The sequence below is a fragment of the Lonchura striata genome, chromosome 1, assembly GCF_046129695.1.
Source record: "Lonchura striata isolate bLonStr1 chromosome 1, bLonStr1.mat, whole genome shotgun sequence".
NCBI classification, from domain to species: domain Eukaryota; kingdom Metazoa; phylum Chordata; class Aves; order Passeriformes; family Estrildidae; genus Lonchura; species Lonchura striata.
The window spans coordinates 47,096,012-47,113,274 of record NC_134603.1 but is presented as its reverse complement, the minus strand read 5'-3'; the positions used below and the strand labels follow the sequence as shown (position 1 = coordinate 47,113,274).

Sequence of the window (17,263 nt, the reverse complement as noted above, 5' to 3'; positions counted from 1 at the left end):
TAAGACTTAGTGTCAGAAGTTCCTAGCCTTAAGCATGTAATTTAGTTCATAACTACTGCTTACAATATGCTTAAGTTACAAGTGATCAAAATATCAGTTGAATTCTACAACTATTTTGATATCAAGCAGCAGTAAGAAAAATGCAGAGACATAAATTGGTTTTTTTTTTTTGTGAAGACAGAATGTACACCACTCTTTTCCACTTGTAATAGTCCAGAGCTGCTCAATTGAGCTGAGCACTGGAGACTCCCTGCTCCAAGTTTACAGCCCTCAAAAATGACAGGCACTTTTAGAAGAGTCTGTATGAAAGAATAAATACCTGAAGTGTCTGAACCATAATGAAGATATTGTCCACTCCAATAGCCAGCACCAAGAAAGGAATTACTTCTATCACAATCAGTGTCAGTGGGATTCCAAAGTAGCTGAAAATGCCTATAGAACATGCTACTGAGCTCAGTACAATCAGGATGCCTGCAATGCCCAGAGTGATCTTCGAATCCACCTAAAAAAGATGTACTAAACATCAGCCAAACAAGTGTCCATCCCACCGAATAATTATTGCGAAGGCAAAAGCCAAATTCTAACATTTAGTCTAGATAGAAAACTTTTCAGGGTTTTTTTGAAGATCCAGATATTAAAAAAAAAAAAAAAAATCAACCATGAAGCTGCAAGTCTTAAAGCTGATGTTAACTGAATATCAGGTGAAAGATCTTAGCTAAGACTGAAACACAAATTGTCTAGTACAAGAACAATGCTCCCCCTAACCACTGCCCAAGGAGGACTCAATGCCCTAATAAAAAATTGAACATCAGCATTCTGCAAAAATAGTTAAGTCACTTACAGCTATCAGCAAGCTCTAGCTTCAGTACTTATAGCAATGAAAACTATACACATACCAGCAGTCTTCTACAGCTCTGGATATGTCCCAAAGCTATCGAGATGTACACGAACATCACAATATAGCTTATCAACACAACGCTAATATCGCTGTTGCTTTCGCGGTTGATCTCATCTTCAATACTCCGTTCAGCAGAAAATGATATTGTTAAGTTTGAATTATTGTAGTTCATCAGAAAGTTAATAAATCTAAAAAACAACACCAAGAGGTCAATCACACTTTAAAAGGATGAAACATCTTCTACTAGAAATACTTGAAAGTCGCTGGCAAATTTACATCATTTGTGTGGTACAAGAGTACCCTGGGGCCAGACATTAATTTGAGAGGACCTTTCTCCATTTTAAAAGAGAGGTGCTGGTGACACATACCTGGAACTCTGCTTTAAGAACTAGAAATACACTACATTGAAATACTTTCTATGGTCTAACTAGCATTTGAGGACCAATAGCTACTTTGTATGAGCCATTTAAAACTCTAAACACAATTTTCCTCAAAGCTAGCCCTAGGAATACAAGCAGGAAATTTTCCTCAAAGCTAGCCCTAGGAATACAAGCAGCTTGTATGTTTGTCATACTTTTATTTTGTCACAAACTTCCTAGTACAGTAGTTTTTCTCTGAACTGACAGCTAGAGCAGCTGGCTTGTATAAACTAGCTCTTCAATGTGGTAAAAGGGATGAAAGCTTTATATGTTCATCTGGATAACATTTTTAAAAATTAAAGGTAAAAAACTAGCATCAGGCTCGACCTTTCCACCCATGTTTAATGGTCCAGTAAATTAAAGAGCCTACCAGTGTAATTCTAGCCACAATAAAATCAATCCTTTCTGAAGTTACTTATTGGCAAGTACTACTGGGCTAGATGGTCACTAAATGGACTAGAACCTATGCCTCAAAGCAAATTAAGTGTGCCAGGCAAAGTGAAGGTCTTATGACCAGCACAGTCTGTTTTTAACCAGTTTTGCTGCCTCTCAAAACATCCCTGTAGTTATACTGAAAAACCATCAGCATAGCACAGGTGTTTTTGTTGATCAGCATTTAAAGGTGCTTAAAGTCATGCATGCATTTCAGAACACAGGAAGCCAACTTACTCTTTTTCCCATGCTAAGGCTTTCATCAGCTTTTTTGAATCATTGTAGTAGTTGTTGACAGGAAAAGTAATAACAAGAGCTGTAGCATTATTATAGTTATCATCTGTAGAAGAAACAAAAAGTTTGGCATTAAAACAATGAAACTTACATTCTAGTATAATAGATACAAGTAAGTTTAAAATTAGCATCGCCCAAAGCAATTCCAACCCTACAACTCCACTGAACACCGAGTTCTCAAACACACTGGAATACCGAAATAAGAATGGAAGGCTGATAAGCACTACAAATTGTATTCCAGACTAATTATTCATTAACATGCTCATGACACCACAATGTTACATGGTTGCACAGTTAGACAAAAAGCTACTATATAACCACTGCTTGTGATTTTCCATCTAATGAGAAATGTGACTTCCTAAACACTGTACCTCTTGCATACTTAGATTTTACTCAAAGCAAATACAAATCCCCTACAGTTTAATAAAGAATAAATTGCCTTTAAACACTATTTTAGATATATTAAACAGAAGTTTAATTAGATTGCTTGAACAAAATCCTGGTTTAAGAGTAATTATGAAAGAATTTCCTTTGTGAACATTTTAATCCATTCTTAACTGCTTTGTCAGATCAGTGACAAAATATTCTAATTCAAAGCAAAATACACATATGTCCCAGCATGTCAACCTGAGCTACTTCATGTCTTTATATTTTACCAGGCCCAAAGCAGACCAAACATTTGTCCTGTTGATATGTTCTAATTACAAACTGCTTGCATTTTGCACTTCCAGAGTAGTCTGACTCCAATCCCAGCATTGATCTACTGAAAACTTACTTAAAACACCCTTACTTACTGAAAGTTTAACAAAACTCCAGTTTTTCTGGACTGCATTTAAACAGCTGTGTTAGCACCAAGAACAGCACACAAGTATGTACTCTCAGACTTATACTGCAATACTGTTCTGCCACTCACCATCATATCCTCCCAACACCAGCCACGGAAATACAGGTCCACCAAATGTTCCTAAGCAGGGATCGTGAAGCAAGCTTGTGTCATTCAGTGATGCTGGAGCCCTAAAGAGATCACCAGCGATAATTGTCAGCTTCTACTTGACAGCTGCAGCACAGCACAGAAGAGTAAAAAGCTGTTGTGTAAAAAACTGAAAATCAAGACAAGCAAGACAAGACTGCTAGTGGTACACTGTCCTTGTGCTACATTTGCTTTGAATTTAAATAGTTTTAAAGACATCTGTCTTACAGCCTTTAAGACAAGGAGTACCTTCTAACCAACTGAACTATAAACTAAAGAGAAAGCTTAGAAACTGGTCTTCTGTACAGAACTCTTCAGAAACATTGAGAACATGCTTAAGGTAAATCAGAGGCAGCACCCACACCAAACCAAGCTGAACTAGCAACTTGATTATAAAACAAGCAACTGTACTGCTCACCGAACACAGTATAAGAAGTGAGTGTGGTAATCAGCATAGACAAAGAACTCATCCCCAACAGTGTGATCCAGAACAGAATGGCTGTTCTGAAAGTAGTTCAGTACACTCAGGATAGTGCAGTTGTTGTTGTAGGGAGCAAGAGGAGCCAGGCAAATGTCCTTCAGCATTACAGTCTCATTGTCATAAGAAGCAGTTATGTTGACAATAGCATCCTGCAAATCCAGTACCTTTAAAAAAAACAAACTGTAGTTTAAAAGCAGCACAAGAAAGTACTTCCCTTGCAAGACAGGATTTAAGTGCACACTAGATTCTTGCAAGTTTCCAGAGACAGAGGCACATGTCGATAGAAGCACATTACAAAAACATTATTTCTGTGTTCATATTATGAACGGACACTTAGCTTGCGAGTGTCTCTCTAACAGAAATGTTTTCAGCAAAAAGCTTTTATAGTAAGGCTATGATTTTTAATATGAATATCCAGTGACTGTTTTGATGGATACATAACATTGCACATGGAAGCCAATTCCATGTGGTTATACCTGTTACGTATGCTTAGGTCTTTGCTCTTGGAAAGTCCCAATTACCTGATGGAGAATATCTTTGGTAAGGGGAGGCCCAAAAGGTACATCTTCTCCTGATGGGTAAGGCGAGTAGGTGTCTGGGTGGCTCTTTGGTGCTTGAATAATAACTTGCTCAGTACGGAAGAAAGGTCCAAAGTGTGTGTCAAAGTATTCCTTCTCCTTGCGGGCTTGGCTGCTTGGTGCTGACCAGAGATCTACAGGATTTGTAGTTGCTTTAATATATACAAAGCCTGAACAGCACATTGCAATGAAGACCACAGAGAAGAGGATAACAGGACGTGGATTTCTGACACAGAAAGCCCCCCATGATGTGAATGTCATCCTCAGGCCATTCTCAAACCTTTCACCAAGCCTTTCACCACAGGTAATGTTTCCTGCAAGAGCAAGAAAACAGTAAATATTTAAGAAGTCAGTTAAGTAGCATTTTCTTGGAGTTCACTCCAAGAAAGATGAAATTTTATTCTGTTTGTAGGAAGCTCCAGAAGCTATGTCTCCACTGACAGTCAGATCCTGGGACCAATCCCTGACTGAGGCCAAGGGGCAGAAAACAGGTCATACCTATGTTGCCCCTTGTAATGTAAGGTTGTATTTGGCAGCAGGAGGTGTAGCAAATAAAGCTAAAATATATATAAGCAATAAAACAAGCTACCTCAGCTGGTACACAAGTAACAGTACAGTTCTTTCCTGGCATGCTTTAAATGGATATATGGATGAGTCAAAACATGATCAAACTGATTTTAGCATCATGTTGTCCTCCCTATACTCCTACAGCAAAGCTCTCCAGAACTTCCTTGGAGTTTAGCTAGATCAATGATGGGTGTACCCAGGGCTTTCAGCATGCAGTAAAACAGGGCTAAGTACTACTCTAAAAGAAGAGAGATGCTGGTCAAAAGGCTGAAGGCCCTTTCAGAATGGACTTTTAGCCTAACAAAGCTAAAACTGAGGAGCCCATGCATAGGAAACAGATACACTTGAGAGTTTGCAATAAACCTTGTACTGTTATCCAAGACATACCATTGTCACGGTGGGAATTCACGGAAAAGGCTACATTGCTGTCAATTGGGGTGTACTCTGAGACAAAGTGCCGCCTCCTGCAAGGCAAGAAGCTGCGTTAGCCTGCTTGTCCAAAAAGGCATCTGTACTGTTTGTACAACAGTCTCTGGCTTTGTGATCTTTTGGAACAGCCATGTCAGCTATCTTATGAAACTTTTTCAACTTACATCAAGCACAGATTTTTTATGCACATTTAGAAGATCATTAGCATTAACAACACAGAGAATTTCTTTAAATTGATCCTAAGTTGATAATTTGCAGGATATTTTTACATTAGAAATATTAACCAGGCATCTCAAACACACCATTTCATGATGCCCACTAAGGTAAGGCTGCTGAACTTACCAAATTGTCATACCCACTATCTTTTTCCAAGCAGACTTAATTCTTACTATGGAGCAATTTCAGTTTTCTGATTATAACTGAACAACCATAGAATCAGAGTGGCTTAGGCTGGAAGCAAAACTTAAAAATCCTCTAATTCCAACTCCCCTGCTATAAACAGGGACACCTTCACTAGATCAGTTTTATTAAGAGATCCATCAAGTCTGGCCTTGAACAGCTCCAAGAAACAGTGAGTGCACAACCTCTCTGGGCAACCTCTTCCACTGATACAAATACGCTTACAGTACAGATTTTGTTTTTAAGATCTAACCCACATCTATTCTCCCTCAGCTTCAGACAATTTCCCCTTGTCCTGTCACTACATGCCCTTGTAAGAAGTCCATCTCCAGCTCTCTTGTAGCCCCCTTTAGGTACTGGAAGGTGCTGTAAGGAACCCCTCTAGAGCCCTTTCTTCTCCAGGCTACCCTAAATCTCTCAGTCTGTCTTCATAGGAGAGCTGCTCCAGCCATGTGATCAAGGGTGATATGCTATCATTACTGAAAGCTCAGCTTTCATTTAGTTTTTTTTTCAAAATAGGAGACTAGGAAAAAGTATTCATTACTTAATTTGAAATAGGGCAATGATTGTTTTGTTACGAATATGTGTTTTCCCAGACTTCTGCATACTAAATTATGAAAGTTGAAGAATAGTGTATGTGATTCTGTAGCTAGGACTGCTATGACACGTATGCATCAATTAAACCAATTTCTGCAATCACTTTCCACCAGATGATTTTAGCTGTTAGAACATTTTTTGTAAGTATATGTGGTATCTGCTACAGAACATGACTTTTGGCTGGCTGAAGTAGTCAAGACATAAGCATCTGACCAGGGCAAAGAAGTTCTGAAGGATAAACAAGTGACTTGCAGAGCTCAGCGTTTGGAATGCTTTACCTGTAACACCAGACTCCAAAAACTAGTGCAAAAAATATGAGTAGAAAGCCCATGTATGAGATCCAGATGATGACATACACAGCATCCAAACCAAACAATAGCCAAGGAGGAGGCAATGGAGGGGGCTGAGGTTTTGGACCACAGACAATTGAACAGTCCTGACAACTGCATGGTCCTGTTGAATCATCCATGGACTCATTACAGCCTTTGGTAGCATTATTCATAGGGTTCATTCCATGGACAGGAACATCTATGACAAATCACAAGTTGCAGAGCCAGTTTACTACAAGGAAAAATTCAGACCTTCCCAGTTATCTGAATTAACCCTTTATATGAAAGCCCCACAGCCCCTGTGTAGAGCAGCATTTCTTGGTCTTGGAGATGAAGGATCCACTGCCTTTTCCACAACAGGTACCAACTATTTACAGTTGTCTAATAATTAAATGACTGGTCATGTCTATAACACTTCAGTCTGTAAAAATAACAAGCACACACTTCTGTCATCCCAGCAATGACTTTTCATCCCTCTTATCTATTCAGATTGTGAAATGTGTAATAATTTCCTGTTAATGCAATCCTCAAGGATGAGGATACTGCCCATTTCCCAAGGAATACAAGTAGCCAGTTACCTAGGCTCAGTCTATCGTAGAGTTTCAGAGATTTCTACAGTACCAAGCTGTATAGAAAAAAGCCCAAGCAGAAATAAAAATAAAAAGTAAACTAATGTCACATTGCTTTGAAAGCCTCTGACTGCAGACTTTTATTGCTGGGCAGCTGCTTGAAAATCAGTTCTCTAGCCATCACACCTAAGTTTTGACAGGAGTTTCAAGGGCAAGGACTATTCAGTTTCTTACCTGAAAAGATTGGATTTATGCTGAAAGGAGTTTGCCCATTGTCTTTACTAAACATGTACTCAATCCAGTTGGTTGCATTGCAGTCCTTGACATCCTTTCCACACAGCAACCCCAGTGCTTTAACATTGCTCGATGGAGCCTCCACATCCTTGCAGGCATTGTACATTGCTGGGAAGATCCATTAAACCAATATTATTATTTGAGTAGGCATTCCAAGTATTTCCAATATTACAAACTCCCCAAGTTCCAGAACATACTTAGAGATTTCAAGTAAAAACATGTTAGGATAGTGAACTAATGCTTTCAGTTGTATTTATAGTATTCAAGGTTGCAATGGTTTCTAACAGCTACCTTGCTCTAAGAAAGTCACTCAAATCTGCATCATGCTAGAACCTAGTTTTCTGCTTGACAGGAAACATTGGCTAATATTATTTTCATGGAAAGCCATGAAAAGCATTTAAGGTACTTTCAATTTGTAGGCTGTGTATGACTTTCAAGTATCTCAATTTTATTAAAGGTTACTGCAAAAACATAAAAAGACTGAATTAATGCTTTAAGGTTGCTACAAAATCAACCCAAATGTATTGTTCTCTAAAAACATCTGGTTTTGACAAAGACTGAGTACCTCTTAGAGAACCATCATGTGTACAAATTTTATTATCATCCTTGCCAGACTGTTTTAGTATCGGGTAGACTTTGGACATTCAATACTTGGCAAAAACTTTATTTTTCTGAAGTTAAAGTCATCAGGGTTATTAGCTATTAACTGTTTGTATAGATGTTCATTCTCAACTGAACCTTTAAAACATTATTATTTAACAGTGTCAGTGTGATGTCTCCTGCCCAGGCAGAAGTTGAGTGTTCTATGAGTTTTAAGGGTGACCTACTGTTACCTATATGATGACTCAAACTTCAAAAAGACACTCAAAAAGATGTGCCCCCCTCCAAATGCTTTCTGAAAAAGAAGTGGTCTTGTTACCTGGACAAAAACGAAGGTAAATTAACAAACTGTTTACTCACCATTTGCAAATCGATCTCCAATGAAGTACTGCAGCTCTGTAATGCTACTTTTGTTCTCTTTTAAAAGGGGATCATAGTAAGGTATGGTGCTTGTAACATTCAAGAAGTCAGACTGATTTGGACTACAAGTCAGTTCACAGAAGAGGTTCATCAAGTTGTAAAAACATGATGGACATCTGGAAGGAAAGCAAATGAACAGCAATTAGATTAAGAGGTAAAGGTGCTATGTAGGTCAAGTCAGGTACACCTTGAAAATATAAACATTCTGCTCAGAGCAATAGAACAAAATGTTTAAATTCTGTAAGATTTTAATCAGCAATATGACAATTGTTGATGCTAGATGAACAATTTTAAACACCATAAATCACTAATAAAATTGCCTGCCTCAGCAGATTCAAACAATTTCACTAGAATTTGAAGAAAAACTTTACTGTTGTTAGTAGGAAGACTTCTTAGACTTCTTCAAGTCTTAGAACAAGACCACTTGGTCTCCCCCTTCTGAAGGTTTCATTACATAAAGCAGCCTGAGACAAGCTAAGGGAAAATTTATTCTACCAGCTAAGTCAATCCAGGCTTGTAGCTGTTTCATAACATTACAGTCTGCTGCTATAAGAAAGACACTCCAGCAGCTTGCTCCAATAATCATTTAAATGAAATTAACACTTTTTCCACAATCTACTTGAAGACAAGTGCTTTGTTATTCTGTTACAAAATTAGTTACTTTGCCATTCATTAGCATACCTGGAGAGAAACTGCAGAGGCAGCTGCAAGTTATTTTTCAAAGTCTGAAGCTGATGAACATCACAGCAAGTGCTAACATTGCCAAAGAATAAACCTGGACAGAGTTCCTTAAAAAAAAACACCAAAAAACAAACAACATTCAGATCAAGAGGAAATTAAGAAAAAGCATGTTTAAGACTTCAGAACTCATTAAAATCATGGGCTCTGTGTCAGCATATTTCAGAACACAGTAGCTGTTGCTGTGGGAGACGCATAGGAGAAAAGCAGCCCAGCAAACAAGATTTTTGTTTAGAGATTGAAGAGAAGAATCACTTTTTTCACTTCTTTCATTCAAGGCAGCACTTCCTTTTGAAAAGCTCCTTCAGATGATCTTTAGTCACCAGAGTCTATATATAGAATGATAATGGCATTTGAGAGCCTATTGGTAAGAGGACAGCGCATGTTTATCCAAGTTGAAAGTATTCCTGCAGCTTATCCTCTAGTACTCCTTCTGGATAGTATCAGATTTTAAAGTCTCAGAAGGTCAGCCACTAACCATAAAACCACTGATTACCTGGAAGAGCTGCTTCATGTTCAGTTTGTAGAAGAGACAAATGCATTTAACACAAGTATAACTGATAATAAGATACAAGAACTGTACATTAAGTCTTCAGAAACAATACTCAACAGAAGTTAGCTCACCCACATATTTAATGAAGTCATTCCTGTCACCAGTCTAACCATTGTTTAACTCTGTAGTTATTTCACTCTTTATAGCTTTGGACTATCAGATGCCAAGAAGGCAAATCTGGTAATATGCTACATTGTGCATGAAATATATAAACTCTATTTTGACTGTGGTTTCTTTCACTTAGGCAGCTGAAGCCCAAGTAAGGAAATACAGTCTCACACTAGACACAGCTAATTTTGTCCAAATTTTCTCCATTTGAACAAGTATCAGTTAGCACCTTCCTTTATCAGGAATGATCATCTGAAAGTTTAGTTTTGTCCTTTAGAGATCAGAAGGGCATAACTGTGGAACATGTATTTGGGAGTCTTCAAAAAAGCAATTTGAGTGAAGAGTAGTCAAACCAGTGACGAAAATATGCAATGAAGTGAACAAACCCTATATTTAAGATTTAAGGTATTGTCTGTGACAGCCTCTAAACACATTTTGGAGACTTCTACCTCTGAAAAGAAACTGAGGTAAATTACCTTAATCCAGTTGGACCTAAGAAATCAGAGACAATCTGTCTACTTTCTCATAAAGTTAGGATGAGAGGTCATAGCACAGGTCTAAAAGAACCCAATACAGAGTTCTACTGTTGGAGGCTTTTTTAGCAGCAAACCTCCAAGAGAAGCTCACCTGCATTAAGTCATAGCCATCTTCTGGTAGTGCTATTGGTGGCCCATCATAAGCACAGTTGTACCTCTTGTCTCCAGAAGCAACTCCACATTCTCCATACCAGACACACGCTTGGGGAAGTACCTAGTCAACAAAATAAGTGATTAACTGCAAATAATAGTTGCCAAATATCTCAGCTGTCGTAGAATTTATGTACTGTTACTCCAAAAGCCACTTGCAGTCCAGATTAGATAGGTTCCTGCTAATTAAAACATCAGTGTGTACTACATAAAGCACCCATTAATAAAAGCAGATGTTTTTGACATGGTGCACATCACCACTGATCTTCAGCTTAGCTCCCCACCTTCCCTTGATCATTACAGAAACAGGAGGTGCACTGCCTATAGTTAAGATCAAGTATAAGAGTTACTTAAGAAGACCTAAATCAATACCTGAAAAACATCCTCAAGTACAAGGTGATTTAGAAAATAATTTGTTCATGCAAGACAACAATAATTGGTGGGTTAAACATTAGAGCACGAGTCAGCGCACATGGAGATAAACTCATTGCTTATGTGCAATTTCACTTCCTACTGTCACACTCTGATCCTTCCTGAAAACTTAGAGTGACAGATTGAGGAAACAGCAGCACAGAGAGGATTCAGAAACGGAACTTCATAGCTCTGTATTTGTCATACATATATTGTCACAAACTCAAAGCATGCCTTCCATCACCACTTTCAAGCCTAAGCATGGAACATTTAAATGGGATTACAGTGCTAAGAAAAAAACTTAATTTTTAAAATGTTTTAAGGGACTATTGAAAATCCAGAAATGTGCATAAAATAAATTGAAAAAGGGCAGTGGCACCTTGAAAGCCTTTTGTTTTTGTTCAGTGGTACTGACACTGAAACATCTGAGATACTAAGCCAAAATATTTATTCTGAAAATTAAAACATTTAATGCAATAACAAGTTGTTTACAGCAAAAGCTTTATTATAGTTCCAAAGTTTTCCTAGCACCTGGGCTGCAAGCAGACTGCACAAACATTTACTACACTTATGCCAGCTCTGATCAGGAGTTTGCTTAGTACAGTTTGAGAGATAACTGACATATTTTGATCTGAACAACCTTGACTTAGCATTTTAGAGACACCATATGTTGTTGCTGCAAGGACAGACTGCTGTGCTTTGTGCTTGACCATGTATTGTTTACCAACCAGAGAGGCCCCTGAAAGGCTGTCCTGACAATATCCAAGAGCTACCCAGAAACACAGTGCCTCCATAACATCCATTTTTGTGCTGAACAAAACTTACAGTTCTTCAAAATGTACATCAGTAGTTGGCTGCTTATCAGGGACAACAGCCATCATTAATTTACTCAACCCAAGACTTGTTTCCTCTTTCCCCTAACCAGGACAACATAGGCCAATTCAAAGTTATTCACTGCAAGCCAGATCTAAAAGTCAGTTTCAGTGCCACTTGTCTAGATCACCATTTAATTTGTCTATTCTAGCACATCATCTAGTTAAACTCACAACCAGCTGTTAAGTATTACCATGTTCTATGATACAAGCTTGGTAACATCGCTTAAGATTGTACTTACAAACACTGAATGCTTAACCTCAGCATAACCCAAAAAGAGAAACTTCCATAACTTATAGACTATTTCTCAAAATCACATTGTAGATTTGTTCATGTATCAAGGTAATTGAAGAAGTTAATACTATTTTGATGCAAATTTAGAAATCGTCATCTTCAACTCTGCTTCCTCATACCTATATGCCCCAGTTTTAAGAGCAAACAATCTACTACCACTGAAAATGGTTCTGCTGTTTGTACCAGCATCAGAAATTGATTGTCTCTTCAAGAGGAAGCACAGATTCACTACTATTCTTGCAAAAGGGCAAGGAATTTGGAGCTACTTTGCAATGCCCGTGCGAAAATAATTAGTTATTTCTTCAGTATCATGCTGGCTTCTGTATTTAGTCTAGAATGGTTTGTAATCATCCTTTCGAAAAAACACTTTCATTATATCTTGTTATCTAACACTTCTTATTTTTTAAAACACACAAATTCATCAACCCACTCTTTAGAGAAAGACTTAGTTTATTCCAGAGTGGAATGTGTGGGAAAACTTGTAATGCAGTTAACAGTCACAAAAAACTTATCAGGGCACCTCTTGCACAGAAAAGCTTGAGTAAATTTTGGCTACCATGTCAGTCTGACTGATAGTTCAATTGTTTTAAAAACATTATCTGTGTTTCAAGGCAGTGATTCCTTGGTTAGAGCTACATGGATGCAAAACAAAATACAATCAGTCTTATGTTTATAAATTTACCTACAAGGCTTTCTGTCATCACTTTCAGGACAGAACATAAAACAACTTACTTGCACATGACACTTGGTAATGTACCAAAAGATATTCAGCTAAACAGAAAACAAAAATAAAGCAAGAAAAAGTTCATCCTAATATTAGTTTACATTTGAATTTGGATAAAGAATTTCAAATCACATTCCTGAAGTTCCACAGCAATAAAACATACAATGGAAAAAAACAATGTTTGCCACTCAAACTTTCCGCCTGTTTAAGGAAAACTGAACAGATCAGCTGCTTTAAACTATTAGAAGAGCACTTGGGCCTATAACTGCAAGTCTGAATACTCTGTTTCAATATTAACACCAAGACGGCAGTTTCAGAAACAGCTTAAGATTTTACATTTATGCCACTACCTAGCAGGATTTCACTAATAAAAGTGTAAGTTGGTTCCCTGAACCAGTAAGCTTTGGGGATGCTTGATTTACAGTGGTTGGACCAAGTCAATAAGCCTAAAAACCACCAAATCATTATGCATCAATAGCCTAAATTGAACAGCACAGCTCTTGAACATTAACAAGTTAATAGCCTGCTTACCACTGAGTCAGCCCCAAAATACAGGAGAGGACTGGTCTCCTATGGCCGAGGCAGCATTCAGGGATACAAGTATCTATGTAATTACTCCACTACCACAGGTAAGATAGAGCTGACAGTTCTTGCCTCTGAAAACCCTCTAGTAAAAGCTAGATTAAGTTAGAGAGTAAGACAAGCACTTTGCTCTTTCCATTCTTTCAGAACAATGTTCCTATAAGGGTAGGGTGAGATAGAGATGACTAAGTGTGGTTGTAAATAAGTCATAGTTAACAAAGCTGCTGCTTGCAGAGTCAGACTTTTAGGTCAGATAATTGTTCACCTGGGTATTAAGTGGACGAAAGCCTAGCCCTAAAAGTAACAACAAAATGCTATGTTGAACCCATCTGCCTTCTAAACAAGGCAAAACACTTAAAATACTCCATAAGTAACACAGGGCTAGTACATGGTTTTGGTTTTTTTCTGTATGTTTTCCTGTTAAGATCACATGACTAAGTACTTCATATATTAAAATGGGACTTTCCTAAGTATTTCAAAAAGCAACAGCAACATAACCTTAGATAAAGGCTGTTCCTTCCTGCCTCTAGCATATCTTAGAAACCACTTGTCAGTACACTAACACCAACCCTCAGAGTGCAGAAAACCATATTCCTATTTCTGGCAGGTTTAGCCTGCTTGAAGAGAAATTTCACCTCAGGCCAAGGCCCTAGGAGCCCTTATAAAGAACTTGCACATGAGCAAGTATGGGCATTCTGCAAAAGTTCTGTTAAGAGGTTTCTGGTTTCCAAGCATTATCATTCATTTGTAATAGAACTAGTATTCCCACAGATCATAAACACGTTTAATTCAGCCCATGTTTCTTCAACTGCAGGTTGAAACAAACTGACAAATTTTGATGCTTCCAGCAGCATTCATCACCACCAATGAATACCTAACTGTTAAGGAGACAAAGAACAATGATGATGCTGTACACAGAAACACCAACTGTTTGTGGTCTTACAAATACCAGATGACAAGTGACCACTGTTTGATTCTTCAAACTAGGATTACTAATATATGGAAAAGCAAGACCATCAGATAAAGCTGTTTCCCCTTCCTTCATTTAGGTTGACGCATCTGGCATCTTGCAGGGCAAAAAGATCAATCCAGGAAAGAGCACACTCTTCCCTTGCACCCCCTTAATATCTGCTATTGCCAACTAGGTTGAGAGTTCTAAGGAAACACCATACCACCTTTAATAAATGGGTGGTGTATGGGTGAAGACTGGTTTATGGAAATGGGTGACCAGGTGAAACTCAGAGATCTGCCCCAGAAGTTGCATATTACCTCACAACCCTTCCTGTGGGGAAAACAGGTGCATGGACTAAAGGAAACTTTACAGGCTTAGTTCTTATTCTTTGTCTCTTTCAGCAACTTGTTCAAAGCCATGCCTTATCTGCAAAGCTCCTCCTGTTCCTTTGCTCACCAGCCTGTTTCCTTTCAGATGGAAAAATCATTAATGCTCCTGGTCAGCAAGTCACAGTTCTGGAGTTATCCAAGCCACATTTCAGATGCCACAGTAAAGTCAAAGTCAAATAGGAAGAGAAAGTTGTAATAACAGTAATCATTTAATAATTCAGTATCTGTGGGGACACGCTGATGTTACCTGCAAGGTTGCATGCATGATCAGGAAGTGCAGGGCCCACAGCTAGCACCTGTCTGCAACTAAGTCCATCTGCACCAAAACAGCTCTGATGTCCTGCAGGCTAATAATAATAATACTGCAGAACACCTGGATTGTTTTGGCTACTGCCCAGCTAGGTACTACTCAGTTCTACCAGTCACTCCCTTCAGTCATCTCTCCCCTTCTAAGGCAGCTTCCAGAAAGGCTGAACAAGTCACTCCTGATTTTCCAGGAAGTAATTTAGATGTAGTGGTTACTGTCTTGTTCTGGAGCTACACTGCCATCCCCAACAAGGTAACACCACGTTGCAGCCACTTGGCACAAGCAGCACTTGTCATTAACACATTCCCATGGGATTTCATAAAATCAAACATAGCTTGGGATCCTAGCTGCTGTATCTAACCTTGATTAGGCAGTGATTTAACATCTTGTGTTTTAGTACAATTATACAAAGATCAATTGCAATAATGGCCATTAAGCACACAAATACCATCTAGTGCATTAGGACATTCATAAGAAAATAAAATAGTAATGGATAGCTGGCAGAAATTTTGTATGATGTACTGTTCAGAGCGAAAGATACAGGCTGAACACTTCAAGTTCATTGTGAATGCATACGTAGTGGAAAGATTGTGAGCTGAAGTGCCATTCCAGTCCACAGACTGCTTTAAAACAGAAAAAAACATGACATATGGCACTTTGGATTACAAACATCACAACTGAAAGCACAAAACCATTACACCAGCAGTACACTTGAGGGAGAGAACAGTTTACCTTTACAATGCTTCTCTTCAGTAAGCATCTAACACTATATAGGCTCAGTCTAACTGAAGGACCAGCTTCTCTTCAAAAGATATCAAGAGTCCTCTTTGTGAAGTGTCAGGCTGTAAATAAGAGTTAATGGCAAAAATCCCCAATAAAGCCACATTCTATCTTCTTACAGTGCACAACTGAGAACTGCCATGGTTAGAGTTATTTTGCAATGTTTACTTTAAGGGGCCACAAAGCCTCTACAAGGATCCCCCTAAATATTTGGGGAACTTGTTTCAAGTTCCTGTAGGTCACTATCCTCCTGATAAGGAAAGCATTCTGCCATTTCTTTACCAGCCTAGGACACACCTCTTTGCTCCAGGATGATATCTCCCTCCAAAAAAATTACATAAAGGTGCATTGGTTAGCTGTGAAGTACCATTGGTTACTCATCTGAAGACCACGAGTCACTACTAACAAGCACCTTCTCCAGTGGTAAGAGAAGAATTAATTCCTCCTTTTATGTTCAAGCTCTTAAAAAAGTTTTTTCGAAGAGGATATGAGAACAGCACATACACGAGATGACAAACTCCTATGTTTAAAAAGAGCTAATAATGAAACTTGACCTAGAAAGTATGTTTTAACGTAGGTAGAGAGGGAAAGAAAGCCAACCACTAAGGCTTACAAGACACTCCTTGTTTCTCCAGAGGAATGTGGAGTATCCCGCTCCTAGCCTGCACTACAGCATAACAAAACACGACTGAGAGGAGTGAATGCTTTACCATATTTTTTTCATACAGCTCCCAAGAAGTCTAACATACTCTAGTCCTCGATTTTAAGGAAATATGTAATCTTACTACTGGCACATGAATAAACAGCAGCTCTCACTCCGCACGGATCATTACTTCCAAGAAACCGTAACCTAACCAAAGTTACACCCCAAGCAAAGCGAACCAAACACCGACGACATCTGCAAGCCTCTGCCGAGCATGTGACTGCGTGGCCACTCACATGCACCGGGCATTGCATAACCACGGCACGCCACGGGAACGCGGCATCCCGGGGGCTGCCGCTGCCGGGCGCGACCGCAGCGGACGGGGATGGGCAGAGGCTGAAGTTCGCGGGCGCTTCCCGGCGGGCCTGCTGCGCCACCGGCTGACAGCCCCGTCCCGACGGGACCATGGGCACGGGAGAAGGGGACGAGCCCCACCGGGAACGAGGAGGAGACACCCCAGTACCTCGCTTTAGCTTCGCCCCGAGCCCAGGGGCCTAACCCGGGACACCGCCGCCCTTCCCCAGGCCCCGGGCGCGGGATGCGCAGGGGACACCGCTGCTCCCCCGCCCCAGGCAACACCCGCGGGATCCCGCTGCCCACCCGCCGCTCCCCCGTGCCGGGAGGCCGGGCATTCCCACCCCACGGACTCACCCGCACGGGCGACAGAAGCAGCAGGAGGACGAGGAACCCGAGGCCGCTTCGCCCGGGGCTGCCTTGAGGGGTCCCCATGGCGGCGCGGGCTGGAGCGCGGATGGCGGCAGGCGCTGTGGGCAGCAGCACGGAGCAGCAGCCGATGGAAACAGGAGGAGGGCGGCGAGGCAGCCGCGCCAGCGCACTCTGAGGGCCGCTCTCGCCTACCCGGGCGGAGCCGCCAGCCCCTCCGAGGA

The 17,263-nt window shown here is 39.9% G+C and overlaps 1 protein-coding gene across 1 annotated transcript in view; it reads right to left on the bottom strand.

Annotated features, from left to right (window-relative positions):
• Nucleotides 1-17,263, bottom strand: part of NPC1 (NPC intracellular cholesterol transporter 1) — a 26,717-nt gene extending 9,454 nt beyond the window's left edge. Inside the window, exons 1-13 of the mRNA XM_021551572.3 lie at nt 17,028-17,263; nt 10,303-10,425; nt 8,958-9,064; nt 8,217-8,392; nt 7,197-7,364; nt 6,343-6,592; nt 5,027-5,103; nt 4,016-4,386; nt 3,432-3,658; nt 2,957-3,057; nt 1,987-2,089; nt 897-1,086; nt 320-502 (exon numbers count right to left, since the gene is read on the bottom strand). Of these exons, the coding sequence (XP_021407247.2) occupies nt 320-502; nt 897-1,086; nt 1,987-2,089; nt 2,957-3,057; nt 3,432-3,658; nt 4,016-4,386; nt 5,027-5,103; nt 6,343-6,592; nt 7,197-7,364; nt 8,217-8,392; nt 8,958-9,064; nt 10,303-10,425; nt 17,028-17,105 (2,154 nt within the window). The 5' untranslated portion in view covers nt 17,106-17,263. The remainder of the gene's footprint in view (nt 1-319; nt 503-896; nt 1,087-1,986; nt 2,090-2,956; nt 3,058-3,431; nt 3,659-4,015; nt 4,387-5,026; nt 5,104-6,342; nt 6,593-7,196; nt 7,365-8,216; nt 8,393-8,957; nt 9,065-10,302; nt 10,426-17,027) is intronic.